At 40.1% G+C, this 27,938-nt stretch overlaps 1 protein-coding gene across 1 annotated transcript; it reads right to left on the reverse strand.

Annotated features, from left to right (window-relative positions):
- Positions 1-10,033: 10,033 nt before the first annotated feature.
- On the reverse strand, positions 10,034-10,981 carry LOC101040535 (olfactory receptor 56A1). The gene has a single exon (XM_010334219.3). The coding sequence runs from the start codon at positions 10,976-10,978 to the stop codon at positions 10,034-10,036; it is 945 nt and encodes a 314-aa protein (XP_010332521.1). The 5' UTR covers positions 10,979-10,981.
- Between the last annotated feature and the right edge of the window lie 16,957 nt (positions 10,982-27,938).

The raw sequence follows: 27,938 nt of genomic DNA on the forward strand, positions 1-27,938 counted from the left end.
GGGTGACTGCCAGGCCTGACACTCCCAACAGCTGGGCCTGGGGCCCATGATCTGCTCCTGGAGATGCCCTGCCACTGCCCCATATGTCTTTCCAGGCAAGCATGCACACCATCAGGAGTCCTGACAAAAGGCCCAGCCCATTTGCTGTTATCACCTGAGCGCATCACCCAGGAACCTGGGAATCACACCACCATACCCACCACAGTGCAACCCCATGTACATTATTGGTGGGGAGTATCTGAGGACAGTCCCATGCTACTCAGAACCACCCACAACTGCCAGTGCCTAAGTATGCAGTCCCAGGACCTGGGGATCAACCCACTCTGTCTTCTGCTTCTGGCACATGTGTGCACCATCAGAGAGCCTAATAATGGAACGAAACACCTGTGGCTGATGCCCAAGCACACTGTCTGGGGGTTTGGAAATCATTCCATCCCACTCATCAGAGCTTATGCCCATGTGCACCATCAGAGTGCCTAAAGACAGGCCAGCATTATCTGTCACCACTAACACCACTGGCACCCACCTATATGTGCTACCTGGGGGCCCGAGGACTTGCCTTCCTATCCTGTCACCAACACTCCTAGCACCCAGTATATGACACCTGGAAGCAGAGGAATGCCCTGCAATCACTGCTACCACTGCCAACACAACGTATGCTACCCTGAGGCCCAAGGATCAGCACACCCACCTGGCCCACCACTGCCACTACCAGTATGCAAACAAGCTGCCTGAAGGTTTAGGAATCAGCCCATCTCAATTTGCTAACACCAGAGTCTGTGTATGCTGTCTGTGGGCCCCAAAACAGGCAAACTCAGCCCACTACTGCCACCAATGATGCTCGAAGGCCAGCACATCTGGCATCATTGTCCCCAGCAAAGCCTGAAGTCTCCAATAACAACCACAGCCTAAGCCACTGAGAAAAGCCACAAATGCTAATGACGCTGTGACATGGTTTGGATCTGTGTCTCCACCCAAATCTCATGTTGTATTGTAATCCTTAATTTTGGAGGTGGTGGGAGGTGATTGACTTACGGGGGCGCTTTCCAAGAATGGTTTAACACCATCCTCCAGGTGCTGTTCTCATGATAGTCAGTAGCTATCATAAGATGTGTTTGTTTAAAAGTGTAGAGCACCTTCTCCTTGTTTCTTGGTCCTGCTCCTGCCATGTAAGAGACCTGCTGCTTCTTCACCTTCCTCTGTAAGTAAAAGCTCCCTGAGTCCTCACCAGAAGCGGATGTTGCCATGCTTCCTGTACACCCTGTGGAATTGTGAGCTAATCGGTACCAAAGAGTGGAGCATTTTGATAAAGATACCTGAAAATGTGGAAGCAACTTTGGAACTGGGTAATGGGCAGAGGTAGGAAGAGTGTGGAGGGCTCACAAGAAGACAGGAAAATGAGGGAAAGTTTGGAACTTCCTAGAGATTTGTTAAACTTTTGTGAGCAAAATGATGACAGTGATATGGATAATAAAGTCCGGGCTAAGGAGATCTCAGATGGAAAAAAGAAATTTATTGGGAACCGGAGTAAAGATCACCATTGTTACACCTTGGCAAAGAGTTTGGTTGGACTGTGCCCCTGCCCTACGAATTTGTGGAACTTTGAATTTGAGAGAGATGACTTAGGGTATGTGGCAGAAAAAAATTTCTAAGCAATAGTGCATTCAAGATGCAGCCTATGCTCATATACATGGGCAAAAGAATGACCTGAAACTGGAACTTATATCTAAAGGGAAGCAGAGAGTAAAAGTTTGAAAAATATGCAGCCTGGCCATGTGGTAGAAAAGGAAAGCCCATTTTCAGGGGAGGAATTCAAGCAGGCTGAAGAGATTTGCATGAGTGAAAAAAAAAAAAAAAAAAAAAGCCAAGCACTAATGCCCAAGACAATGGGAAAAAAATGTCAAAGGCATTTCAGAGGCATTCACAGAAGCCCCTCCCATCAGAGGACCGGAAGCCTAGGAGAGGATAAAGGTTTTGTGAGCCAGGCTCAGGGCTCTGCTACCTTGCACAGCCTTGGGACACTGCTCTCTGCATCCCAGTTGCTCCAGCTTCATCCATGGCTCAAAATGACTCACATATAGCTCAGGCCACTGCTTCAGAGAGTGCAACATGGGGTTGGAGCCTCATACAGAGTTCCCACTGTGACACTGCTTGGTGGAACTGTGAGAACAAGGCCACCATCCTCCAGATTCTCATGTTGTAGAGCCACCAGCAGCTTCTATCTTGTGCCTGGGAAAGCCATAGGCACTCATTGCTAGCCTGTGAGAACGGTGGGGGCTAAAGTCTGCAAAGCCACAGGGGCAGAGCTGTCCGAGGCCTTGGGAGCCCACCTCTTGCATCAGTGTGCCCAGTATGTGGAATACAGAGTCAAAGGAGATTATTCTGGAGTTTTAAGATTTAATGACTTTCCTGCTGGGTTTCAAACTTGCATGGCGCCTGTAGCACTTTTCTTTTGGCCAATTTCTTCCTGCCTGTACCCTCGCTGTGTGATGGAAGTAACTGGCTTTTACTTGTTTTTACAGGTTCATAGATGGAAGGGACTAGCCTTGTCTCAAATATGACTTTGTACTTTGGACTTTTGAGTTGATGCTGGAATTAGTAAAGACTTTGGGGGACTGTTGGGAAGGCATGATTATATTTTGTCATGTGAGAAGGGCATGAGATTTGGAAGGGGCCAGGGATGGAATGCTGTGGTTTGGATTTGTATCTCCCCACCTAAATCTCATAATGTTGGAGGTGGGGTCTAGTGAGAGTTGACTGAATTATGAGGTGCTGTTCTCTGGGTGCTGTTCTGGTGATAGTGAGTGTTATCATGAGATCTGGTTGTTTAAAAGTGTGTAGCACCTCCCCCTTCCCTCTCAGTCCTGCTCCTGCCATGTAAGATGCCTACTCCTGTTTTGCCTTCCTCTATGAGCAAAATCTCCCTAAGGCCTCACCAGAAGCAGATGTTGCCATACTTTCTGCACAGCCTTTGGAACCATGAGCCAATTAAACTTCTTTTTTTTAATAAATTACCCAGTCTCAGGTATTTCTTTCCAGCAGTGTGAGAATGGACTAATATACACTGATTATAACTGAAGAACTCCTATGTAGACTACACTACTGCAAGTACCCAAAATCAAAGCTAAAGTGTCCTATCCAACTAATACTATAAATACACACACACACACACAGACACACACACACACACACACACACACACACACAAGTCTTTCCCTATCAATGTAAGGAAGCAAGAAAAGTGAAAAAGAAAAAAAACACAACATCTCCCAAGTAACACAGTAATTCCATAGCAACAGATTCCAATGAAAATGAAATTTATGAAATGTCTGATAAAATAATTTAAAATAATATTATTAAAGAAGTTCAGTGTAGCTGTATTCCTTGGTGTTTTATTTTTTGTATGGCAGTTGTAAATGGGATTGCCTTTCTGATTTGGATCTCAGTTTGGCTGTTGTTGATATATAGGAATGCTAGTGATTTTTGTACATTAATTTTGTATCTTGCAACTTTACTGGTGTTGTTTATCAGCTAGAGGAGCTTTTGGGCCTAGACCATGGGGTTTTCTATATATAGAATCATGTCATTTGCAAACAGAGATAGTTTGACTTCCTATCTTCTTATTTGGATGACCTTTATTTCTTTCTCTTGCTTAATTCCTCTGGCTAGGACTTCTAATACTATGCTGAATACAAGTGGTGAGAGAAGGCATCCTTGCCTGTGCTAATTTTATAGGGGAATGCTTCCATCTTTTGCCCATTTTGGAGGTCAAAAGTTAAGAAAAAGTTTTGGAATTATTTTCCACAAAGAAGATCCATAGAAATCTAGCCTGAGAAAAGGTTAGATTATGTGTATAGCAGTCCTTCTCAAGTCTGATACTAAGATAAACATCATTAGGCCGGGCGCGGTGGCTCAAGCCTGTAATCCCAGCACTTTGGGAGGCAGAGGCAGGTGGATCATGAGGTCAAGAGATCAAGACCATCCTGGTCAACATGGTAAGACCCTGTCTCTACTAAAAAAAAATAAATAAATAAAATTAGCTGGGCATGGTGGCACGAGCCTGTAATCCCAGCTACTCAGGAGGCTGAGGCAGGAGAATTGCCTGAACCCAGGAGGCGGAGGTTGCGGTGAGCCGAGATCGCGCCATTGCACTCCAGCCTGGGTATGGAGAAATGGAAAAGACAATAAAGAAATTGAGATTATGTCTAAGAAAATCCTTTGAGTGTGATCACTAGCACATTGAACTGACCTGACACAGATAGATCAAAAACCTATTAGGTTTTTGAAGGGAGTTATTGTCAAAGAAACATGAACTTGGCTTTTAAAACAAGTTTTTGATATAGAATTTAAAAATGAGCCAGGCACAGTGGCTCAAGCCTGTAATCCCAGCACTTTGAGAGGTCGAGACGGGTGGATCACGAGGTCAAGAGATCGAGACCATCCATCCTGATCAACATGGTGAAACCCCGTCTCTACTAAAAATACAAAAAATTAGCTGGGCATCGTGGTTCATGCCTGTAATCCCAGCTACTCAGGAGGCTGAGGCAGAAGAATTGCCTGAACCCAGGAGGCAGAGATTGCAGTGAGCCGAGATCATGCCATTGCACTCCAGCCTGGGTAACAAGAGCGAAACTCCATCTCAAAAACAAACAAACAAACAAACAAAAAATGTATTGGTCCTACACAAATTGCAACTAGGTAGGAAAAATAAGTTCTCATGTTTTATAGCATTAAAAGATGGTAATAGTCAACAATAATATATTGTATATTTTCAAATAGCTAGAAGAGAGAATGTTGAATGTACACAACACAAAGAAATGATAAATGTTTGAGATGATAGACATGCTAATTACCCTGATCTGCTCACTACACATTGTATGTAACTTTATAAATATGTATAATTATTATATATCAATTTAAAGATACATAATTAAATAAAAATTTTTTATATTACCGATACTAATATTTTATAAGTAGAAAGTAGGTTCAAACACTGTGTCACTCCAAAAGAAGTCACATTGTTCAATGTGGATAACGGGAACATTAATTAAGGCACACACCCTTAAGGGCAGATGGCATTAAAAAAACAATAAAAAGCAATAGTCAAGACATTGAAAACAATGATCAGGAGAGTTCCTCCTACAGAACATAAACAACGTCTAGTCAAGGAACTTATCTCACTCTCAGCAAGTAAAAATATTGCAATATCTGCTCCCAAAGTATTCTTGCATGACTATTAAGTTACTGCTAGCTGAATTCCACACTTCACTTCCAGTTGGAAATCATCTGCTCCACCATTAATAGAGAGATGGAATATCACTGCTGAAAGAGAAATCACAATGGGATCTGATGGAGAAGGCCACACACATCTGGAGGTCTTGGATTTTTTGCTGCATAGTGACCACATGAGAGCTTGGTGTCTCCCTTGGTAAGGAAGTAAGCATATTGTATACATAGGAGAAAGAGAAATGAAAAATTATGATCAAGGATCTTCTGCAAGCAGCTGGATCTATGTGAGGAGTCTGGCCAATGAAATGATAGATAAAATGATCTTTCTCCTAGTTTGGGACCCTAAAGCTTACAAGATCCTGCACATTCTATCTCTGTGCTTGCTTGCCAGCCAGGTTCAGAGGCACCAGTGGAGGACTCTAAGAGCCCAGAACATGGAGGATCCATGTAATAAAGGAAGCATTGGTCCCTAAATGTTGACGTGGAGCAAAGCCCCCATACATTGGAATGAGACGTGGATGAGAAGTAAACTTTTATTGTGTTAGGCCACTGTGCTATCACTGTCATAGTAACTAACTTTACTTGGATTGACTAATTCAATGTACGATGGGTTTTTGGTGTACTCTGCCTTTGATATCTATAATCTGGAGCATGAAAAATCTTAGGAAACTACAAATCTATCCAGTGAAAGACTTAAAATATATCTCAATCCCTAGGAGTAGGAAGAATGGATTTATGTAGCAAAATGCCTAAATTCAGTTTTGACTCCGGTCCCCATTCGTTGAATGACTACGTATAATTTATCATTTTGCTCAGTTGCCTCAGGTGCAAAAATGGTAATTATAATTCATGGGCTATTTTGATCGTAATCTCTCTAAAAAAGTAGCTTTCCTGTATGTTCAGAGTCTTAATCACACATAAAGAACTCAATAACTAATTTTTGGTCGAATGGGTGAATAAATGTTGTTATTATATGCAGTACTCAGCCAAATGCCGATGATGTAGTATATGTAAAGTATTAACTTTTGGTATTGACTTTTAAATGTTGCTTAAGAAAAGAAAATTATGGTATAAATTGCTATGTCTCTTTTATTTTTTAACTTAATCAGTCAAAGCTCTATGTGCCCTATAAGCAGGAAGTACAGGAGTTTTCTAAACAGACTTGTCATTCCTCTTTCAAACTCCTGAGACTGAGAACTGGCATTCATTCCAGTATTGCTTTTCCTACATACAGCCACAAGGGGGCACTGTTGACCTGCAAACGATGAAGAGTTTGCTTAACTTCAGAGGTTGCCGTTCAGGTTCTGCAACTGCAGTCTTGATGCCCTAAACTTGGTCTCTGATGTCTCAGAATTCTCACTGCCTAGAATATACACCAAACAAAGCATGATAAAGTATCAGGATGGCTAGGTACTGAAAAACTTTCAGTGATAAATGAAAAATGTAGTATTGTTCCCTCAACAATACTTAGATCTTTGTTTTGAGCCTTGGCTACCGACATAGCCAACGTCTCTTCTTCCTCCAACCTAATTCCAGAGGACTTGTTTTTCCTCTCCACTAGGTCTTGATTTCCAACAGCTAAGATACTTACTAGCAATGCTCAACGATATCAGATCTTCCTTCTCAAGAATGTGACCAACATGCAAACCAGGGAGTGAGGGGAGTGACCTTTGGAAAGCCACTCTCACTCTCCTCCTGTTCTGAATGCACCCTCTTGCAACGCAGTCGGAACATATTCAGGTTGTATCAGCAAACAAACCTTCATAGATTTTCTCGGTTTTAAAAAACTGACAGACATCAGTACCCCATCCATTTAAAATGCCTTTAATTTATACTGCTTCATTATACGCACTCAAGACAGTACTGGAAAACTTCTACAGAGAAGACAGTTTTTACATTTTGCTATGGAGACTTCACAGCAGAGTAGGGTCTGCTCTTCAAGGCCTGATTCTTTGGTTATCTTGCTCCTTTATCATCTGTATGAGGATTTACCCCAAAGCCTATCTAGGACCCTTGAGACCCGTTACTTCACCACTTGCATATTGACAATTTTGTGAGAAATCTGTGGTCCTCTAAACCTCTTAGAACCAGAGCAGAGAGCCAACTTTAAGTATAGGGCTTATCATTTCTTATATTTAGGACTTTACTACTGGGGAACTAGAGATTAAACGTAGACATGATTTTTCAACTCTTCGCTTAGCCAGTTCAATAAAATAAGTAAGGAAATGTTTACTGAGCCCCTCAATGTGTGCGAGCTGTGCTAGTTACTGTGAGGGGCGACCACTGCTGTCTCACTGCTGTCTTGGTCCCTGCATCCTTTACAAATCCCTACAACAAAGCTGGCAGTTTCTGTCCCTATGTGCACCCAGTCTGAGTCAAGCATCTCATAACTGTGTTGGTCATTTCCATTGATCTACAGAAGCCTGGTTCAGGAATTAAGATCTGAGTTTTGGCCAAATAACATAGACTCCTCTTTGAGTTAATCCTGGGCTTGCCACCAGGTGAAATCATGCCAGAAGCAGAGAAAGAGCTCCTGGAAAGACCAATGGAGTTGACCAAATGCTTGAAAATATCACCTGATTACAAATTTATTATGCTTTTATGAATTATGTCCTATTAGATTCCTAGTTTAAAAAATCACATTATTTATAATAATGTATGGAAGTCTCTCATGAAAATTGTATATTATCACTTATAGACATTGGTATATTGCAAGTGCTCAAGACATATGAACTTCAATTTTCATAAGTTATCTTAGAAGATCAGTGCTGAAGTGGGCATTTGTAACCTCTGAGGAACAATAGGAAAGCAGTGGTAGGTAGAACTCCCAGCATCTCTGAGACGGAGAGAAGTTCTATTAGAGAATTCTCTTCTTTAAAAAATCACAAATACTGAATTGCACCTGTGGCTCTGGCTTGAGACAATGAGAGCCGAGCCTGAGGGTATTAAGAGCCCCTTCCTGTAAGCCAGTGGGTTTCATTATTTTTTCCTGCTCTTGTTGAGTGACTGGAAGAAACTTTGCCCCTAGTGCCCACACCAGCATTGGGTTACAGTTACTTTATCTAATCCCTGCAACGTGGGGCAGTTGATCTTACTCCTCTTGCCAGCTTCATGACAATTCCTTCACAGCTCTGAATGCTGCCCCTAAACACGATGTCACGTTTCTCCACCCACCTGCACTAGGGGTCTTGATTCTGACTCTAGTTCCTGGAGGCAACAGTACACTGCAGGGTGATGTTATAGCTGCTCCTCAGTAATCACAAGCTTTCAGACCCACAGAAGATTGGAGCTGCGTCAGTTACTAACAGATATCTCTCAGCCCCAAGCCTGCCATCCATGCTGTACTCTGTGATGCTGGTGCTGGAAGTTGAACCGCTTCTTTGTCAGCTGTCACTCTCTGAGTTTCTACCTACAGAGAGCAGCAGAAACATTCGCAGGTTGAAACAGGGAGACGGACACTTGCTCTCTCTGTCTGCTCCTGTCTTGTCAGTCAGTATTCCTCAGCAGCAACTCTTCACCCTGGACGTGGAATTGATTCTAGTCTCCAGATTGGTTAGTTGGTTGATCGGTTTTGTTTTTTGTTTAACTCTCAAAATCATCCTCCTTGAACTCTCTCAAAAATACCAGCTCCATCAAGGAAGTGTCCCATCCTCAAAGGTTTTAGTCCCAGCTCTAAGGGCCACATCCTCTGAGGTCCTATGGCATGAGTACCAATTAGGGACAGCATCCTTCTTCAGAGATCTGAGATCCGGTTCTACGGGCTACTTCCTAACCTCTTAGGTTCTAATGACCCAGCCTCTTTCTAAGTGGAAGCTTCTTCCCCTTAATGCAATTTCCCTGTTACTTGAGCCTCCTTTCTTCATCAAAACTCATTGTTTACATTAAATTATCTGTAAATAACCAGTGTATGTTTTTGTTCTGTTTTGTTTTGTTACCTAACTGGAACCATTGTTGCACAGAAACCTGACACTATGTCCTATCTTCACACATTCAACTAGAGCACTTGGGCAGTTAACAGATCAAGTAAGGCTTGATGTTCAGTTCACCGAGCGTGAGGCTTACACATATAGGGAACGTGGTCAACACAATGTCTTAGTCAGCTCTTCTCTTTCTTACCGTCTCAGAGTCCCCTCTTCCTGTCTGCAACCATCCTCACTTTCAAGACTGTCTAAGGTGATGAGGCTGTGTAGGATAGACTAGAAAGCTGGCACTGCTTTATATTGCTGTAAAGCTCTTTTCTTGTTTCCCAGCAGAAGTTTGGTCAGGCAAGACTCTGCCTTCTCTGAGAAGCCCTTTGGGTCTCAAAGAATTAAGAACAGGCAGAAAATACCTGTGGACATCCAGAAAGGCAAAACACAGGTCAAAGGAGAGAAAGGCTGCTCTTCAGCTTCAATTGCAATTGATGAAGCATTTCAACTATATAGAAAGAGCCCAGGTTTTATTATTTTTGCTTCCCACATATGTGATCTTTGGCCATTTTCCTTCCTAAAAGCATCTCTTCTTCTATTATGTGAAATGAAAGTAACAGTGCCTGCAGAGATGTGTTGAAGCTTAAATTACTTAAATGTAATTGCGAGGTTCAAAGCAGTCTCTCAATAAATAAGAGTTTCTACCCCTTGCCTACTTCTACCTGAACCATGCAAGGAAAGTGAAGGAAGGGATTCACTTTCCCTTACTGGTTCAGTAATGAAGGGAGCCTCAGTGCATGCAATAAATACCTCACTAACTGACATTTCTCTACTTCCCTCTGTAGGTAAAATCACTGAAGAGGAAGGACGTCAGGTATTAGAAATGTTTTACATATTCACCTCCCTCTCTGCAGTAATTTCTGAATGCCCTGTTTTATCTCTTTGGTCCGAACCCCATACACAATAGGGTTCAATGCAGGAGGAATAAGGTGATGAAGCACATTGAGCAGGATCAGGATGTCCATGGGGACCTTCTTTCTGGCCACATTTGTCAACACAACAACCAGCAGGATGGTGCTGAAGAAAAGGATGAGGATCAAGTGGGAGCCACATGTGCTCAGGGCCTTCACTGCTGCCCCCTCTGCTTTAAATCTAAGCACAGCTCTTAGAATGAAGGTGTAGGAGAGAAAGATGAGGATGAAATCTGAGCCCAGCAAGGTCCACCCAGCCACAAATTGATAGATTCTGTTAAGGGTGAAATTATCACAGGAGAGCCTGGACACAGACAGGTTGGCACAGATGCAGTTCTCAATGACATTTTTCCCACAGTAATGGAGCAGGGAAGTAAGGATAGGAATGGGTGCAGTAAAAAGGGCATTCCGCACCACAATGAAGACACTAGCTTTGGCCACAAATTGATTAGTGATGATGGATGGGTACCGCAGTGGGTGGCAGATGGCCACGTAACGGTCAAAGGCCATGACCATGAACGTGCAGGACTCCATGGGGAGGAAGCTGTTCATGATGAACATCTGCAGGAAGCAGGCAGGGAAGCTGATGGACCGGAGGCCAAACCAGAAGATGGCCAGGACCTTAGGGATGACGGTGAGGCAGAGCACGATGTCCAGCAGGGAGAGGAGGCTGAGCAGGTAGTACAGGGGCTGGTGCAGAGAGGCCTCCAAATAGATGGTGATCAGGAGGATGGCATTGGCCCCCATGGCCAGGAGGAAGAGGAGGCTGAGGGGCAGGGACAGCCAGTGCTGCCAGCTCTGGAAGTTGGGGAAGCAGATGAGGAGGAATTCAGAGACTGGGGCAGTGGAGTCATTGCTGGGTGATGCCATGAGCTGAATCTTGAGCTGAGTAGGCTTCTTATGACTATTTGTATAGGCAGATACAAGAGGGTTTTTTTTGTTGTTTGTTTGTTTGTTTGTTTTAATGCTTTAAAAAGTATCCCTTTCACCTACTCTTTAGGAATTGTAGTTCACTTTTACTAAGTATGGCAAATTTCAGCCAATATTCTGTAAGTAGAATAGTGAGACTTGACAAATAATGTTGTGTTCCATAAAGAAAAATGAATGAATGAAAAACCTAAGAAGTTTTGAAAAAAAGGTAGATAGGCAGTAACCTCACTATACATTAAAACATATTATAAACATGCAACAAATTAGGCCAGTATGTTACCAGTGTAAGAAAAGCAATGGTAGAAAAGAAGTTTCTTTAATAAATCATTTGGGAGAAAAATAACTTTAATTAGGCCTTTGCTTTCTACTATACACCAGTATAATTTGTAGTGGATATTTTTATTACATCTCTTACCCAAACTCATGGTATTTTAGAAGAAAATATAATGTAAATTTGATTAAATCATCCCTTTGCTAAAACTTCAATCTATATGAATAAAACTATTCATTTTCCACAACCTGAGCCTGAACATCCTAGATCCTAGTGCTCCTGGTATCATATTTAAAAAAAGAAAGAAAGAGAAAGAAAGAAAGAAAGAAAGAAAGAAAGAAAGAAAGAAAGAAAGAAAGAAAGGGCTGGATAAATTTGTGATCATTAACCTTAAATGTGCCCTCACTATTGCATACTACAAGTCTCTTCTAATCAACTAAAGAAAATATGGTATACACACAATGGAATACTACTCAGCTGTTTAGAAGTATAAAAGCACGTCTTTTGCAGCAACATAGATAGAAGTGGAGGCCATCACCTTAAACGAAACAAGCCAGACACAAAAAGACAAATGTTGCATACTCTCACTCATAAGTAAGTGTTCCAAATGTGTACATACGGATGTAGAGTGTGAAATGATCAACAACGGAGACTTGGAAGGGTGAGGGCATGGGAGGGGGTGGATAATGAGAAATTACTTAATGAGAATAATGTACATCATCGAGGTGATGGATACCCTAAAAGCCCTGACTGAACTACTATGCGATCTATGCATGGCACAAAATTGCACTTTGATTCTATAAATTTATATAAAATTTTGTAAGCCTTATACATCTATGTGTATATACTCTCATCCTTTTCTTGTTTCCTTTTATTAAAATAGAGAATCTGTCCGTCTTTAAAAATGTCCAACTTTTACCTCTACATTGGATCCCGTACCTCCCAGCTTTGAACTGTGGCTCTTTCTCTAACTCTCCCCTCCTTTTCACGCACACACTTCTCACAAGCACTGACACTCATGGTCTCCATTCCCTCACCTCACATCCATCCCACAACTCACTTCAATTTGGCTTCCACCTCCATTCGATCCATAAAGCAGCTCTCAGAAATCACCTTCAGCTTCCCTATTGTTAAATCTTGTTGAAACAGTTGATCAAATCCTCTTCCTTGAAACACTCTCTTTGGCCTAATTACTACATCGCAACCTTCTAGTTTACCTTATACCTCCTGGTCTCTCCCTCTCATTTTCTCTAGCACATCCATCATCCACTACCTTGACATCAATTTAAAGGTTCAGTCCTATATTTTCTTTGCTTTTCTTCTTTCCTCTCTGATATTCTGTTTTCCCCTTCCTTCCACTTATTTTATCTTGTCTATGTCAGTAGATAATTACCATCTCTGTTACCAAATGACTACTGAACTATCTCTTACTTAGACCTCTCCAGAAGCCTACTATATCAACTGGGTTTCCCAAAGATATTCAAAGCTCACAAAGTCCAAAATGTAAAAACCTGGTCTTTTGCCAGCATCTCAGTGAATGGCATAAATATTTGTCAGTTTCAAAAGCCAGTGCCCAGAAACCGTCTTGAACGTTTATTCCGCCCACTGCAAATGGCACAAAATACATGATGAAACCACTAAGACCTGTCATTTCCCTCTTAATTAGCCCTGGAATCCATCCACTTCTCTATATTCACCCTCACTATCCAAGTACTAGTACCCCTTATGTGAAAATGTAGAAATTGCCTTCTAATGCAGTCTAGATTTCTTTATAAACCATTCTCTACATTGAAATCCAAGAAATATTTCTAAATATACATCTTATTAGTCATCTCATTAAAATATTTCAATGGCTTCTCATTGCTAATAGAATAAAAAGAAAATTTTTTACTTAAACTTTATGAGATCTTTAAGTTCATGAGGGAAGAAACCATGTGTAGTTTTTCTTTTATCATCACTATATCTATACCCCCTGTATGGGTATAGATAGATTGCTTGATAGGTGCTCATAGGTAACTGATTACATTGTGGAAGGAAGGAAGGGAGGGAGGAAGGGAGGGAGGGAGGGAGAGAGGGTAGGAAGGGAAAGAAGGACGAAAGGAAGGAGAGAGGGAGGGAGAATAGAAGGGAGGATGGGAGAGAGGGTAGGAGGGAAGGTGGGAGAGACAGAGGGAGAGAGGGAGGGAAGGAAGGCAGGCAGGCAATGCCATATATTACCTATCTCCTTCCTCATATTCTAGTTCTATCTAACACGCACTCCCTTTCTCTCTGAGCTCTAGCCACACCGTCCTTCTTCCAGATCTTCAAACATTTCACGCGCTTTCTGATCCCACTTCTCTTAGAAGGCTGTGAATCTTATGCTTCTACACAACATCTACTTTCCACTCACCCTTTATATCTCAACTGAAATACCCTCTTCTCTGAGAGGTTTGTTCTAACACCCTCCACACGCGATCAAGTCCTCCTATTTTGTGTTATCATAGTATTTTGAACCATCCTCATTGCTGGTAGTTACATATTTGTATGATAAGTTGCTTACATGCTCCTCCTTCTCGTGCCCAATTAGACATTTCATGTCATGAAAATAGCATCAATTAGCACAGTGCTTGACATGATATGGCTGAAAATATTTGTAGAATGAGTTACCTATTAGGCTTATGAGAAGAATAAGAGGAAAGCACAAAGGAAAATTTCCTAACTCAACCCTAGAGGAAAACAGAAGCTTTCCTAAAGTTGCTAAGAACTTAATTGAATCTTGTTTCTATAGATGTGGAGGATTTACATGCATTAAATCTGTGTAGTGTACTGCAGGTATAAAAAATGGATTATGTGAAAGCATGGTGATGAGTCTGAGAATAACTTCGGAAGGAAATGCTAGGCAATATTTAATCTGACTGGAGCCAAAAGGATGAGGAGTTGAAAGAAAGAGCCAAAAATGGAGTTGATTAAAGAAAAAGACAGATCTTAAGTACGTTTGCTATGCTAAAGATTTTAGAACTAGTCATATGGATAGAGAGAAATGGAAAAATATTTCCATTAGAAGTGAGACATGACCAGATTTAAAGTACGTACAGAAAGATCACTCTGGACACAGTATTATGCATGACCTTGGGTAAGGCAAGAGAGCAGAAATAGAAAGAATGGCAGCTGCAAGAGCCCAGGAGAGAAGCGACTCGCATCAAAGGCTGGGGCATTGAGGATGGGAAGAAGGGGCATCTTCCGGGAGTCACATAGACAGAACTTACTGACAGATTTGTTGTAAAGGAGAAAATAGGCAATAGCCCAGAGTGACACCCTGTTTTCTGGCTTGAGTCAGTAAGTTTCATCACTGAGATGTAAAATACAGGTAAACGAGTAAGATTAATGTGTACTGGAATATGTCAAGGCTGAGGTGTTTATAATTGCTATGCATAGATTTGGTTTTGGCTGTCTCAAACTGAAGAGTTTGAGAAAATTAGAAGGATCGTGGTTTAGGACATAAATTCAGAAAGCATTAGAACATAGCCTGTAGAGTCAGAATAGCACAAGGCTAAGATTGGAACCCTAGGAAATAGCAGCATTGAAGGGGTGGAAAAAGAAAAAGGAGACATAAATGGAAAGGCTAGAAAGGTATAAAGAAAATCTTAAGAATAAGATGCCCTAGAAAAAAATTAAGGGGAAAATTTTAAGAAGAGTTTGACCAACTCGTTAGTTAAGTAGAGGTTCAATAACATAAGAAGAGTGAATGCTCATTAAACATTATAATAAGGGTGTGTCATTGGTAACCTGGCAAAGAGAATCATTTGACTGGGAGAAGCAGAAACCAGAATGAAGGGAGCTAGAGAGGTAGTAAGCGAGGAAGTGTAGTTAGGGAAAGTTGACGGTATAGCTAAAGAAGTCCATTTCGAGCTTATAAGAGAAGAAAAAGCAAGGCAGAAATGAAAGCTACTGCAGCATGTTTATATGTTCAGGAAAGATTAAAGATCCAGAAGGAAAGTAAGATAATTGAGGTAGCTACTTCACTGAGGAAGCTTCTACCATGATTAAATTTTCTCTGTAAACCTTAGCACATTGTTTTTGTGCCTTTCTATCTCCCTCCACTCTACTGTGAAATATCTGAGGACAGATAAAGGGTCCTTTTCCATTTATACATACTACATTCTCTAACACCCCATAGATTCTTAACCAAAGTCCATTGAAAAATATTTTGGCATTACCAGCCTTGCTGTTTTACATAGATGGGAAATTTTAAGGAGAAAGAGTAAGAAAGGAGAATTAACCAGAGTTTCAGTGGGCAGAGGGGTGCTGAGGCGGGGAAAAGGAAGTTCTGATCAATACTGTAAAAGGCAGCCACAGGGGTGTTGTGTGGTGGGTGAGAGGGAAGCGCGGCATGGCATGATGGAACTCAGGGATCTGTTTATGCCACTGCTCACAGGTGCCTCCCCAAGAGCCACCTACTCGGTTGATGAAAAAGCCCTGTGCTAGGTTTCTGACTTAATACGTCTTCTCCTTTTCCTAGTACAAATGTAAAATGATCCACTTGCTCCTAATGTTGGTGAGAATTGCTTTAATTTCATCCTCTCAAAATCATTACCAATTTATCCAAACAAACTCTCATCTCCCTACATGAGTCTTCCCTCTACCACTTGAACCTCATCCCTCAACATTGTATTTTATAATCCCTGATGTACATCCCCTTACTGCTCTGTCCTTTTCTAGCATTGTTTGACATAATCCTCGTATCTCTTCATGCTCCTCAGATGCCATTTGTGGATCAACCCTCCTAGCTGCTTCTGTTACTCACACATTAGCCATTTGCTCACCAAGAGTCAAAGCTCTACTGTCTGAATGGGCCCAGGACGTTTGCCTCCACCCATCTGGTGTTATCACCTAGGCTCTAACTCTGTTAAAGTCCATTTCTTTACTACTGAACATTGGAGAATGGGCATGGAAGAGTGAGAAAGTCTGGAACAGGAGGAAAAGAAAAGGGAACAGATTTCTAGATGTTCCAAGCAGAATCACATATATAAACAAAAGTCAATAATGTGGTCCATAGAGTAAAAATTAATTTATTGTTTCTAAAACTGGATTGGCAATATTAACTGACATGAACCCAGGGTCTAGTTTGTACCAGGCATTCTTCTAAGTATTTGATGTGTATTAATTTAATTTCAGAAGTACAATGCCAAGAGCAAAGTAGCTGAGAACCTTTCTCAATCCTTTTCCAATTAGTTCATCTGGAGTGTACTATCCAATACAGGGCACTATGCATTAAAAAGCTTCTTCCCAAACTAAGACATAGTGATGGAGTTACAGGATGATAAGAGGCACTGCTCTGTATTGAGGGAGGGAAGTCATTTTTACAAATTATAGGTGCGTGGCCTGCAGAAAACAAGAATAACAGTGATAATGTTAAAATTTATGAATGGCTATTTAGGGGGAAAGGACCAAACAAGGACCATCAGAGAGAAATCACAGAGAAAATGATCTTGATTACATATGAAGGAGAATGTTCCTACAGTCTAAAGAAAGTTATATTTTGCTATTTCAAACTGAGACAGAGTTTCAGGAAATATTGATCAGCTTCTTCATCAATACCTTCTTTGAACCCATGTTCCAGGTGACCAGTGACACACTTAATCCAACATGCCTGGCCCTGCTCTGTCTCTATACACTTTATCCCACTGTGGGATCTACAGACCTCCTTCTATTCCTGATCAGGCAAGATGAAGCCTGATCTTTCACCTGTGCTACATACCCTACCTAAGTAAGAAAATGAAACCCACTTATATGAAGACAGAAGGAAGAAATACAGTCTAGGAGGCTCTTTACTGAAGTGTTCAGGATGATAATGCATCGAGTTGCCACACTTCCCACCTCTCTGCCTGTACAGAAAGGATCTCTCCCTGCCTCATATCCTCCTGCTCACTCTTTCTGTCTAGGTCCAATACAGCCATGCTCCCCTCCCTTGGCCCTGGGACTTACAGAGGATGCAAAAGAATGAGCTCTTTGTGTTGTAACTGCTGTAGGGGTGGCCATGCTAGGATTTTGGTGAATAAATCCTGAGACTTTTATGAGCTCTTTACCTCTCTTACCTGCCTTCTTAGATGCCTATGGGAAAATGTGGCTTGGGAAGCAGAGACTTGGAGGAGGAGGAACTGAATCCCTGGGGAAGCCTGTCTTATTGTGCTCCAATAGGTAGGAAGTGGGGGTATGAGGAATGGAGTGGTTTGAAATGAACATAATAAATTATCTAGACTACAGAATCCAGGAATCTGATATATAAGTCTAACATAGAGACATGGGTGAAAATGCAGGAAAAGAGATTATAGAGCAACTCTTTTATAATAACTCCAATGTTTTGAGTGCTTTCTGAGTAACCCAAATTACTGAAGTTTTTATGTATTTTTTATCATTTAATCATCTCCCTTAGATAAGAAAAAGCAATTCTTCAGGTTAGAAACTATTATCCCCATTGTGTAGGGGAGAGAGAGAGAAAGCCTTACCCCAAATCACATAGCCAGTCAGCATTCAAACCTCCTCTACCTGGTCTAGTGTCCGTGTTCTAAATGATTCTTCTCTAGTCTCCACTTACACTGATGAATATGACTATAAGTATTGCAATTCTAAACAAGATTTCAGAAAATCAAGGTCAGTAAACTGTTAACTTTTTAAACTACAAATATATTTATCTTCTAAGGAATGCAAAAAGAGTTAATACAGACAAATTTGCCAACCTAATTTATTATATTGAGGTGGTGGGTAAGTATAGGAATAAAATCATTCAATTTGAATGCAGATTTGAATCCCAGCTCTGACATTATGTACTAAGCTCCTCAAACTTAGACATTGTATACAATGGTGATAAGCCTGACTCCTGCCTTCAACGAGATTTTATTCTAATTATGTGATTTTTTAAAATAAAATTGTTATCTCAATGTATTTGCATAATTTCTAAGATCTATTGTCCAGCAGAGAAGTAAGAAGAACAAACAGAGCATAGAAAGCTGCACAAAATTATGTTGTAATGCTGTTTATAAGAGTATTTATCCATAGATACAAATACATCCAATACATGTAAATATTTATATACTCAAAATATATAAATACATAAGTGTATATGTGTGTATGTATATATATTCTTATGTATAATCAAGTTGACTCTGGAAGGAGACACAAGAAATTGGTAATGGTTGCCCCTGGGAAGGACAAATGTGTGCTTGAAAGACAGGAATAGAATAGTATATTAGAGGTTGCTAACTCCTTACTCAATATTCCATATTATTCCTTAGTAACAAAAATCATTATTTTATTGGGGTACCCATGTATACTCAAAAATATGATGCTTCTCAGATAACAGATGTTAATTGATGTTATGTGGTGGAACCCCAAGAAGACGCTTTGATGTGAACTAATTCAACTGAGAAATGAAAATTACATGCCCCACGGTCCTCTTACCTCCTTCATCATGGAACAGGCACAGTAATGATGCTTAGCTTTCCAGCAAATACCTTAAACTATCAGCGACTTTGGTCATAAAAGTTAGATTCTAAACATAGCAAAGCAGAAAGAGAGAAACTGGGGCATTGATATCTTTGTGACGGTCTAATTTTGACTCTAGATGTCCATCCTTGCACTTCCTTTACATGAAGGAGAAGAAAATTCTAATGAGTTTAAGCCATCACTATTTGGGCTTTCTATTATTTGCAGTCAGAAATAATACTAATTGATCCAGAGAATGAGTTACTTTTAATAAATAACATTTTTAGCTTTTTAAATCTGAGCCATGTATATATATATTATGTATTTTTAAATTATTTTTTAGATTTTATTATTTTGATGACAAAATGTAAAACACCTAAATTCAGAAAACTTTGATAATTATACAAAAGGAAATATATGAAATCCTGATGGGAGTGTTACTTTAGGTCAAGCAAGTCAAAAGGTCTTAACGCAGAGTAGTATGGAAACAAGGGCAGAAGCCGGGCAGCCAGGTAAAGGCTGTCATTTAATCCAGGCAAGAGATGGCCTGGAGCAGGTTGGTGGCAGAGGAAATGAAAGGGAGTGGACAAATTTGGGGCAACAGTCAAGCAGATATACTGGTGAAGAAGAAACAAAGTAATTACAAATATGATTCTTCAGACTCCATCTTGGTGGATATGGGCCCATTTACCTTAATGACATCACATAGTAAGATTTTTGAATAGTGTTGAAGTTACATCTGAAGTTTATGATAAATTTAATGTGAAACCAATAACTTTGTTAAGGGATTTTTTTCCTGACAAGTTTCAAATTCTCACAGAGGAGATAGGTATTTGTATTCAAACAGAATTTTTGGTGTTTTCAAATAACACAAAAAAGGTTACACTATTTCCAGGAGTGTCATTAAATGATGGGCCATACAATCTAAGCTAAGCAAAAAATAAAGTCAAGACAAGAGAAGGATGAGTTGATGGTCTTGATATTCAGCATTTCCAATTTTGCTAGGGATTCCTGAAAAATTGAGCCTGAAGATAGAAAGTGCAGAGTGTTTCAAATCTAAATTTTGGAGGGAACTAACCACAAAAATGAGATAAGTCAAAACTGGGAGTGTAAACAAGAAACGTTAAGTTTTGGGTACAGGCTGAACTAAGCACACAACCATTTTACAATTTACCAGTAATGGGACTCCCATTGCATTCTCATTCATCAAATGACATTCTGTTAAAAAATAAATGCATACCACAGAAATGAAAACTGAAAAATGGGACCTAATTAAACTTCCAGACAGCAAAAGAAACTATCAACAGGGTAAACAGACAACCTACAGAATGGGAGAAAATATTTACAAACTATCCATCTGAAAAAGATCTAATACCCAGCAGCTGGAAGGAACTTAAACAAATTAAGAAGCAAAAACCAAAAACTCCATTAAAAAGTAGGCAAAGGACGTGGACAGACACTTTTCAAAAGAAGATGTGGCCAAAAAGCTTATGAAAAAATGTCCAATATTACTAGTAATTAAAGAAATGCAAATAAAAATCACAATGAGATACTATCTCACACCCGTCAGAAGGGCTATTATTAAAAAGTCAAAAAATAAATGCTGGTAAGGTTGTGGAGAAAAATGGAATGCTTACACACTACAGTGGGAATGTAAATTAGTTCAGCCACTGTGGAAAACAGTTTGGCAATTTCTCAAGGAACTTAAAACAGAACTACCACTTGACTCAGAAATCAAACACGTAAACAAAACACATAAATTCAGAAACCATGAATGAGTATATATCCAAAGGAATATATATGTAGTTTTACCATAAAGACACATGCATTTGTATGTTCACTGCAGCACCATTCACAATAGCAAAGATACAGAATCAACCTAGATGGGCATAAGTGGTAGACTGAATAAAGAAAATATGCTGCATACACACCATAGAATACTACACAGCCATAAAAAAGAACAAGGTCATGTCTTTTGTAGCAAGATGGAAGGAGATGGAGGCCATTATCCTGAGCAAGTCAATGCAGGAACAGAAAACCAAACACCACATGTTCTCACTTGCAACTGGGAGCTGAACATTGAGTACATATGAACACAAAGAGGAGGACAGCAGACTCCAGCGCCCACTCGAGAGTGGAGGTTGGGACGAGGGTGAAGATCAAAGAGCTACCTACTGGGTATAATGCTTACTATCTGGGTAACAAAATGATCTGTACACCAAACCCTTGTGACATGTAATTTACCTGAATAACAACCCTGCTCATGAACCCTTGAAACTAAAAGTTGAAAAAAAAAAAAAAAAGAAAAAGAAATGCATACAAATTAAGTAATTCATAATTATGTGAGGAACTACACATGGTAAAATTACTTAATTTAAGGCAAATCTGAGGGGAGTTTGGAAAAGGTTTAGACCTCAGGCAAAGAATATGTTCAGAAACAATTTTAGATCTGTTGTAATGCTTAGCCTATAGTATATCCCACTGACTTTAGACAAATTATTTGGTTAGGTAATAATTTATTTAACGTCTTTGTTGTCTCATCTGATCTACCTATAGACATCATAGCCTGGAAGATACCTGAACTAGAAAATGGGCAGAAAATTCTTCTCCTGGTGCCTTTTGTAAATTTGTTTGTGATAGGTGTAATTGTAGCCACCTGCTGCTTCGGTGGAACCCCCTGTCCCTTTCTACTGTGCAGGAGGAATAGCCCCATCCGTAATAGATAGGGAGAGGAAAACAAAGTGATAACAACTCAGCAGGCAAGCAGGGCATGAGCTGTTTCTGCAGAGAACTTAGTAACACAGCCCTATTCACTCTTGCTGGGATGTATAATGGGGCTGTGCAAAGATAGCACCGGAACAGACTGATAACCAAAACTGAAATTTCAAAAGGAAGGCTACAATCAACCCAATAAAAAGTGAAAGGGCTACTTTAGAGCTCCCATTCCTCCCATTCTTATTTTTTTCTGTTTTTCCACAAGTTCCAAACTGGAGAGTTTTAAACATGTTGATGAATTCATTCAGTTCTTACATTTGTTTACTTATAAAGACACTGATGCCTTTCTCTCATCAACTCAATACTCATCCTTCGAACTACCACTCTGAACAATACAGCACAAATATCAACAATACTTTTTAATTTTTCTCTGATTACAAAATAATATGCCAACATTCTAAAATGCAAATTATGTAATATTGTATATCATTTAATATCCAACAAAATCCCACCAATCTTCACTTAAACACTTTGAACATAATTCAAAAATAGTGGAGACTGATTTGAGTAATAATAAAACTCCAGTCTCCCACACAGCCAGCTCTGCATGTTTTACTCTTTTCCTATTGTCATTCCCCTGTCCTGATAAATCAGCTCATCTAAGCAGTGGGCAAGGTGAACCCATTGAGCAGTTACAAATTTGGGTGCTTGTCTGGGATGCTCTTGTGGCTACCTGCCCATCGTTCCATAGATCCACCTCCCCCCAGGCAAGAGATCTAGAGGCCAGCCCAAGCAGCCACCTAGTTCTCTTGGACTAGGGGCTGACTCTGGTACCATGGTACCATCTCTGCCAGCAGGGCACTGCCAACCTAATGTTCACGGATTTAACTGCAATGAAAAAATAGTCCTGGGGAGATTTCCCATAACTGTAGCCCTGTCACAGGGTGTCTGTCTATAGCCCCACAGTGGGATGTCTATAGTCCAGCCCCATTGAAGGGTGTCTGGGTTGATGAGTATCCTAGGTGCTGTCAATGCCTCCTTCCTTCTCCTGACTAGTTCTGTATCCCCATGGTGGGGTATCTGTCTGTAGCCCCATGGTGAGGTGTCTGTAGCTCCACTGCAGGGTATCTGTCTTGGTTTGGCTCTTTCAGGGTCTTGGTTTGTCTGTAACCCTATTGCTGGGTGTCTGTCTCAATTCAGCACCTGAAGTGTCTCAGTTGGCTTTTCCTAATCAGTAGAAAGAGTTTTGGTTTGGGAGACTTCTCAGTCAGGAAGATTTGGGTAAGATTTCTCAAACAGAGAATAGCAGGATAGTTTGGAAGGGATATCTCTGGAGTTCTTGGTTAGGGATCTTATTTGGAAGGCCTCCTGTCCATCTCATCTTTGTATATGTTTATACATGTGAAGGGAATCTCAGAAGGAGTTGCTGATGGAAGTCCAGCAGGCCTAAGTCAGAAAACTCTCATTTTCTGGTCATATTTACTAGGCTCAAATGTCTGGTCACTTTTACTGAGCTCTAAAGCAAGCTCAGCAAGCCTGGTTCAAGGTGACTGTCTGCTCTGCACCGTGTCCAGAAGCATTTCACCCACTGTGAATTACTATTCAGAGGTCATCCTTCCTTACCTGGAGTGGATCAAAGATAACAGGGACTAACTGGAGAAAGTCTGAGCTTTCCAGGCTGATATTGGGTGCTGAACAAGGTGACTAGTGTCTGTTTTGTTATGCGTATTTTGCTGAAATGGAAAATGTTATTTTGATTCCCCATGTAGCCCATTAGGCAACATCTTAAAAAATTGAGAATCTTTTGCCTGTGGCACCGTAAAACAGAAAAGGGTAATTTCCTTCTGTAAAGTGGCTTGACCCCCACAGTTATAGCACAGAGAGCAGGGTCATCAAAACCTGCTCCATTCTTCTGGAAGCTACAGAGAAAGGAAACCCAGAAACCATGATGGCAAAAAGGGTAAGAAATTCTGATCAGCTAAGTTTCTGGTCTCTCTCTCTCTCTCTCTCTCTCTCTCTCTCTCTGTGTGTGTGACTGATTGATAGAAAAAGGGATTTGTGAGACTAGTCTTAAGTCATAGCAAATCTGGTACACTTTGTGCTATAATTTTTTCTTTCTGTAATGGAGAGAGGGGTATCACAGAATAGAACATGGGTTTGGGATCCCTATAAGCCAGCTTGGCAGGCTAATCAGTTACAAACTCCGTTGTGTGTCCCTGAAACCAATACTCAATGGTATTTCTCTGTCTTGTTTTGTGTCTTTAGGAGCTTAACCTTGGGACCATGTGGGGATACTTTCTCTTGGTCTCCACCATTTAGATGACAGAAATTTGGGTATTCACATTAGTTAGCCCTAAAAATTATCTTGAGCAGTTAAAAGCCTTTTCATGCTTGAAACTGGCTGCTCTAGACTTCTGGAAAGACCAATAGAAACTGCTCAATGCTGTGTAACTCAGCAGCTAAGGCTTTAGCTTTCGACAATGGTGGCAAGGGTTCAATTCTTGTCTTCCGGAAGGATTTCTTTCTGGTTTGTTACTTGTGTAACTTTCCCATTTATTGAGAGTTTTTTCCCCCACGGGTAGCTTCTGATTTCCTATCTTGAATTTTCCTTTCCCTGAACTATGCTTGGGGAGATTCCAAATCTTGTAAAAATAAAAACTGCTTACCATCTCTTTGAGACACCTTATGCATCCACGGTTAAGTTAGAACCTTAGTTAAAACTTATTAATTTTCATGTGGGAAGTTACCTATGGTAGAGTCCAAATGCCGGAAATATTGCCTGTCCTGGCTACGGTCTGGTAATAAGAGATATAAAATGATTTTTTTTAGAAAAAAAATAGCTCTATAGTTAAAATCAACTTAATTAAAAACAAATATCCAAGTTATGTATATTTAAGAGGTCTCATCTCTTCTTGAATTGTGTTCTTATGAAAGTTTTTTTCTTCTCAGTAGACTGAATTATTTTTCTCCATTATGTCTTCTTCCCACTCTTGATGCCCACATAAGAGAACCTAAGATAAATTCTAACAGCCTGGAACTCCTGGGGAAAAGTAGAGGAGGCACCACAGACCCCATTCGAGGAAAAATCTGTTTTCCTCACAGAAGCCCAGGAATTGAAAGACACTAGATCTCTCTCAAAATCTAAGACATTGTTTTGTTTTGCATTGTGTTATCTGATGGTTTTGACTTTTGGGGGTATCAAAAATTACTTTGTGCTATGGGAGAGCTTTTAGCCTTGGTGTGTAATAATTAAGTAGGAAATTTACTTTAAGAGATGGCAGATGGCAGTTACGGAGGGTACTTGGCTCTTCACGTACTTGGATCAGAGAAGCATGCTCTTGACCACCTGGAAGATATGGGAGCATCCCCACCTCCTACTGATAGATAACGCACCCATGGGGAATGGGCTGATTACACAATGGGCTGACTGGCTTTGGGTTGCCTTGCAAAGAAATGCATAGTAGAGGCACTGCACTGTTTGAACTGTCATTATCCAGTTTCATAAAATAAGAGACAAGGTCACTCCAGCTTCATAAAATAAGTTGGTAAAAATTTTTCATCTTTTTGTATTATCTTGAAGAATGTATACATGATAGAGATCATCTATTTCTTAAAATTCTAGAACTCACCTTTAAAATCATAGTGTACTGAAGCTTTTGTTGGGGAAAGGTCTTTGATTAATATTTAAATTTTTAATGGTTATTGATATATTGAATTTTATTATCTGAAGCTACTGGTGATTTTTAAATTTTTAGTTTTTCAAATTCATTGGCATAAAACTTATTCAGAATATTATATAGAATTTTATTGTTTTCTTACAGGTTTGACTCTGTTAGTTGTCTCTCCAACACCCATTTCCAACTCAGTAACATCACCTGTCCATTTCTTCCTTGATAGAAGACATCTACTTTATTTCAGATATTTAGCCCTCATGAAGCTTCCTCATATGCATATGCTAATCAGTACATTGTTGAACATTCAAGGAGGAATTTCTATAAATCTTTGAGATTCTCTTTCTATGCAGTTTTCTCCTTCTCAGTACTCTGCCTTGTGAACTCTAGCTGCCTTGGACTCCTTCCCTTCTCAACACAGAAAAATTGCCAGGCTGCAGCTGAGTTTGCCCTCCCTTTGACATAGCCTGGAATCTCTCCATAATGAATTGGAACAATCTGTATCCAGTAAACAAGACTCACCTTGTTTGTTTCCTATATCTTGGAGATCACTGTCCTCCATTGCCTGATGTCCAATGTCTTCAGAACCATTATTTTATATATTTTGTTTAATTTTTTAACTATTTCAAGGGACAGGGTAAATCTAGTTCCTGATACTTCGTACTGACAAGCTAAAGGCCCTCTTGAGTATACAAAATCATGTTATACAAGCAGATCAAACCACAATCTAACTCCTATTTCCTCAGTGGGTTCATGGTTGGATTTGTGGCTGCATAAACCTCATCCTTCTCCACAGTCAAGAGAGATCAGTGGGTTCATGGTTGGATTTGTGGCTGCATAAACCTCATCCTTCTCCACAGTCAAGAGAGATCTATTTCACAGCTGAAGCTTTTGTATCTTAGAAGGACTATGTACCACAATGAAATAAAATATACATCTGTAGAAACCTGAGGTCAGAATGATTTAGGCACTCCAAAATGTATCTAAAAATTTTTATGAAAATAAATGTTAGGATAGAAGAAGGGTAGCGGCATCCAGAAATGGGAATCAAGTGAAATGCACCAGATGCAGGACCTTCAGGATTAAGAATGGCATTTGGGTCCATAGTGATATACTGGATGAAGAAATGTGGCATGTATACACCATGGAATACTATGCAGCCATTAAAAAAGATGAGTTCATGTCCTTTGCAGGGACATGAATGAAGCTGGAAACCATCATTCTCTGCAAACTAACACAAGAACAGAAAACCAAACACCGCATGTTCTCACTCATACGTGGGAGCTGAACAATGAGAACACATGGACACAGCAGGGGAACATCACACATTGGGGCCTGTTGGGGGTAGGGGGATTGGGGAGGAATAGCATTAGGAGAAATATCTAATGTAGATGATAGGTTGATGGGTGCAGCAACCACCGTGGCATGTAACAAACATACGTGTTCTGCACATGTATCACAGAACTTAAAGTATAATAATAAAAAAATTAAAAGAAAATACAAAGCTGAAAAAAATGGCATTTGGATGTTTTTAAGTAAAAAGTTTACCCAAACTTTCTTTCTTGTCTGTGCCATCAGATGTGTGACAAGAATTAATGAGAGTGTCTTAGGGAAGACCATGTAACTATAAACCTTTTTTCACAAAGCTAAGCAAGCACAACCTCAAGGTCAAAATTCCATAGAGTTAAAGCAAGGTCCAGCAAGGGTGACTGTCTCCTCACTGGGCTCCTGGTTGGATTTGTAGCTGGATAAGCCTCATCCATCTCCACAGTTAGCAGAGATCTGTCTTCCAGCTGAAGCTTTAGTTCATCTAATATTTGCAATTTGACATTCAAAAGATTATTTCATAGGACAAAGAAGATCACGTTTGATTAAGACAAGAGATTAAATTATAGTGGCCCTTACTTCCACTGTATGAAATTTTGCAAATAAGAATTATCTCTGACTTTGGTTCTGGAGAGCCCAATATCTATCCTCTTATGAAAAAGGGAAGCTTATGCCAATATTTCTTGAATAACCAAAGAGTGAAACTGACAAAACCCACAGAAGTGTCAGCATACAAGCTTGAAAATGCAATCATTTTTCTCTTTCTCTCATCTACTCCAAATATCCAACTGATAACCAAGTTCTGCTCATTCTTTAAATAAATTTCTTTAAAATACTTTGTAACCATTTTTTCATTCCTTTCACAATTAAAGGAATCAAGCAACTCCCCTACTTTCAACCATGTACCAAGAAGTTGTTATACTCTAATGCCATATGGCACATATCCCTATTTACTCCATATTTGCAATTTGCAATTCAAAAGATATTTGATAGGACAAAGAAAATCATATTTGATGAAAACAAGGAATTAGTACCCTCTACATTTCTTCTTTCTTTCTTTCCTTCTTTCTTTCTTTCCTTTTTTATTTTTTTGAGAGAGTCTTGCTCTGTCACCCAGACTGGAGTACAGTACTGCAATCTTGACTCATTGCAACTTCTGCCTCCCAGGTTCAAGCAATTCTCCTACCTCAGCTTCTGAGTAGTTGGGACTACAGGTGCGCACCACTGCACCCAGCTAATTTTTGTATTTTTAGTAAAGACAGGATTTCTCCAGGTTGGCCAGGCTGGTCTAGAACTCCTGACCTCAAGTGATCCACCTGCCTCAGCCTCTCAAAATGCTGAGATTAACAGGCCTGAGCCACCATGTCCAGCCTACATTTAAATGCTTTTAATTTAATAATTTTGGGATCTATTCACCAGAACCAGTGTTCTGGTGACTAAATGATATTAAGAGGTT

Source organism: Saimiri boliviensis, chromosome 6 (assembly GCF_048565385.1).
Source record: "Saimiri boliviensis isolate mSaiBol1 chromosome 6, mSaiBol1.pri, whole genome shotgun sequence".
Classification (NCBI taxonomy): Eukaryota; Metazoa; Chordata; class Mammalia; order Primates; family Cebidae; genus Saimiri; species Saimiri boliviensis.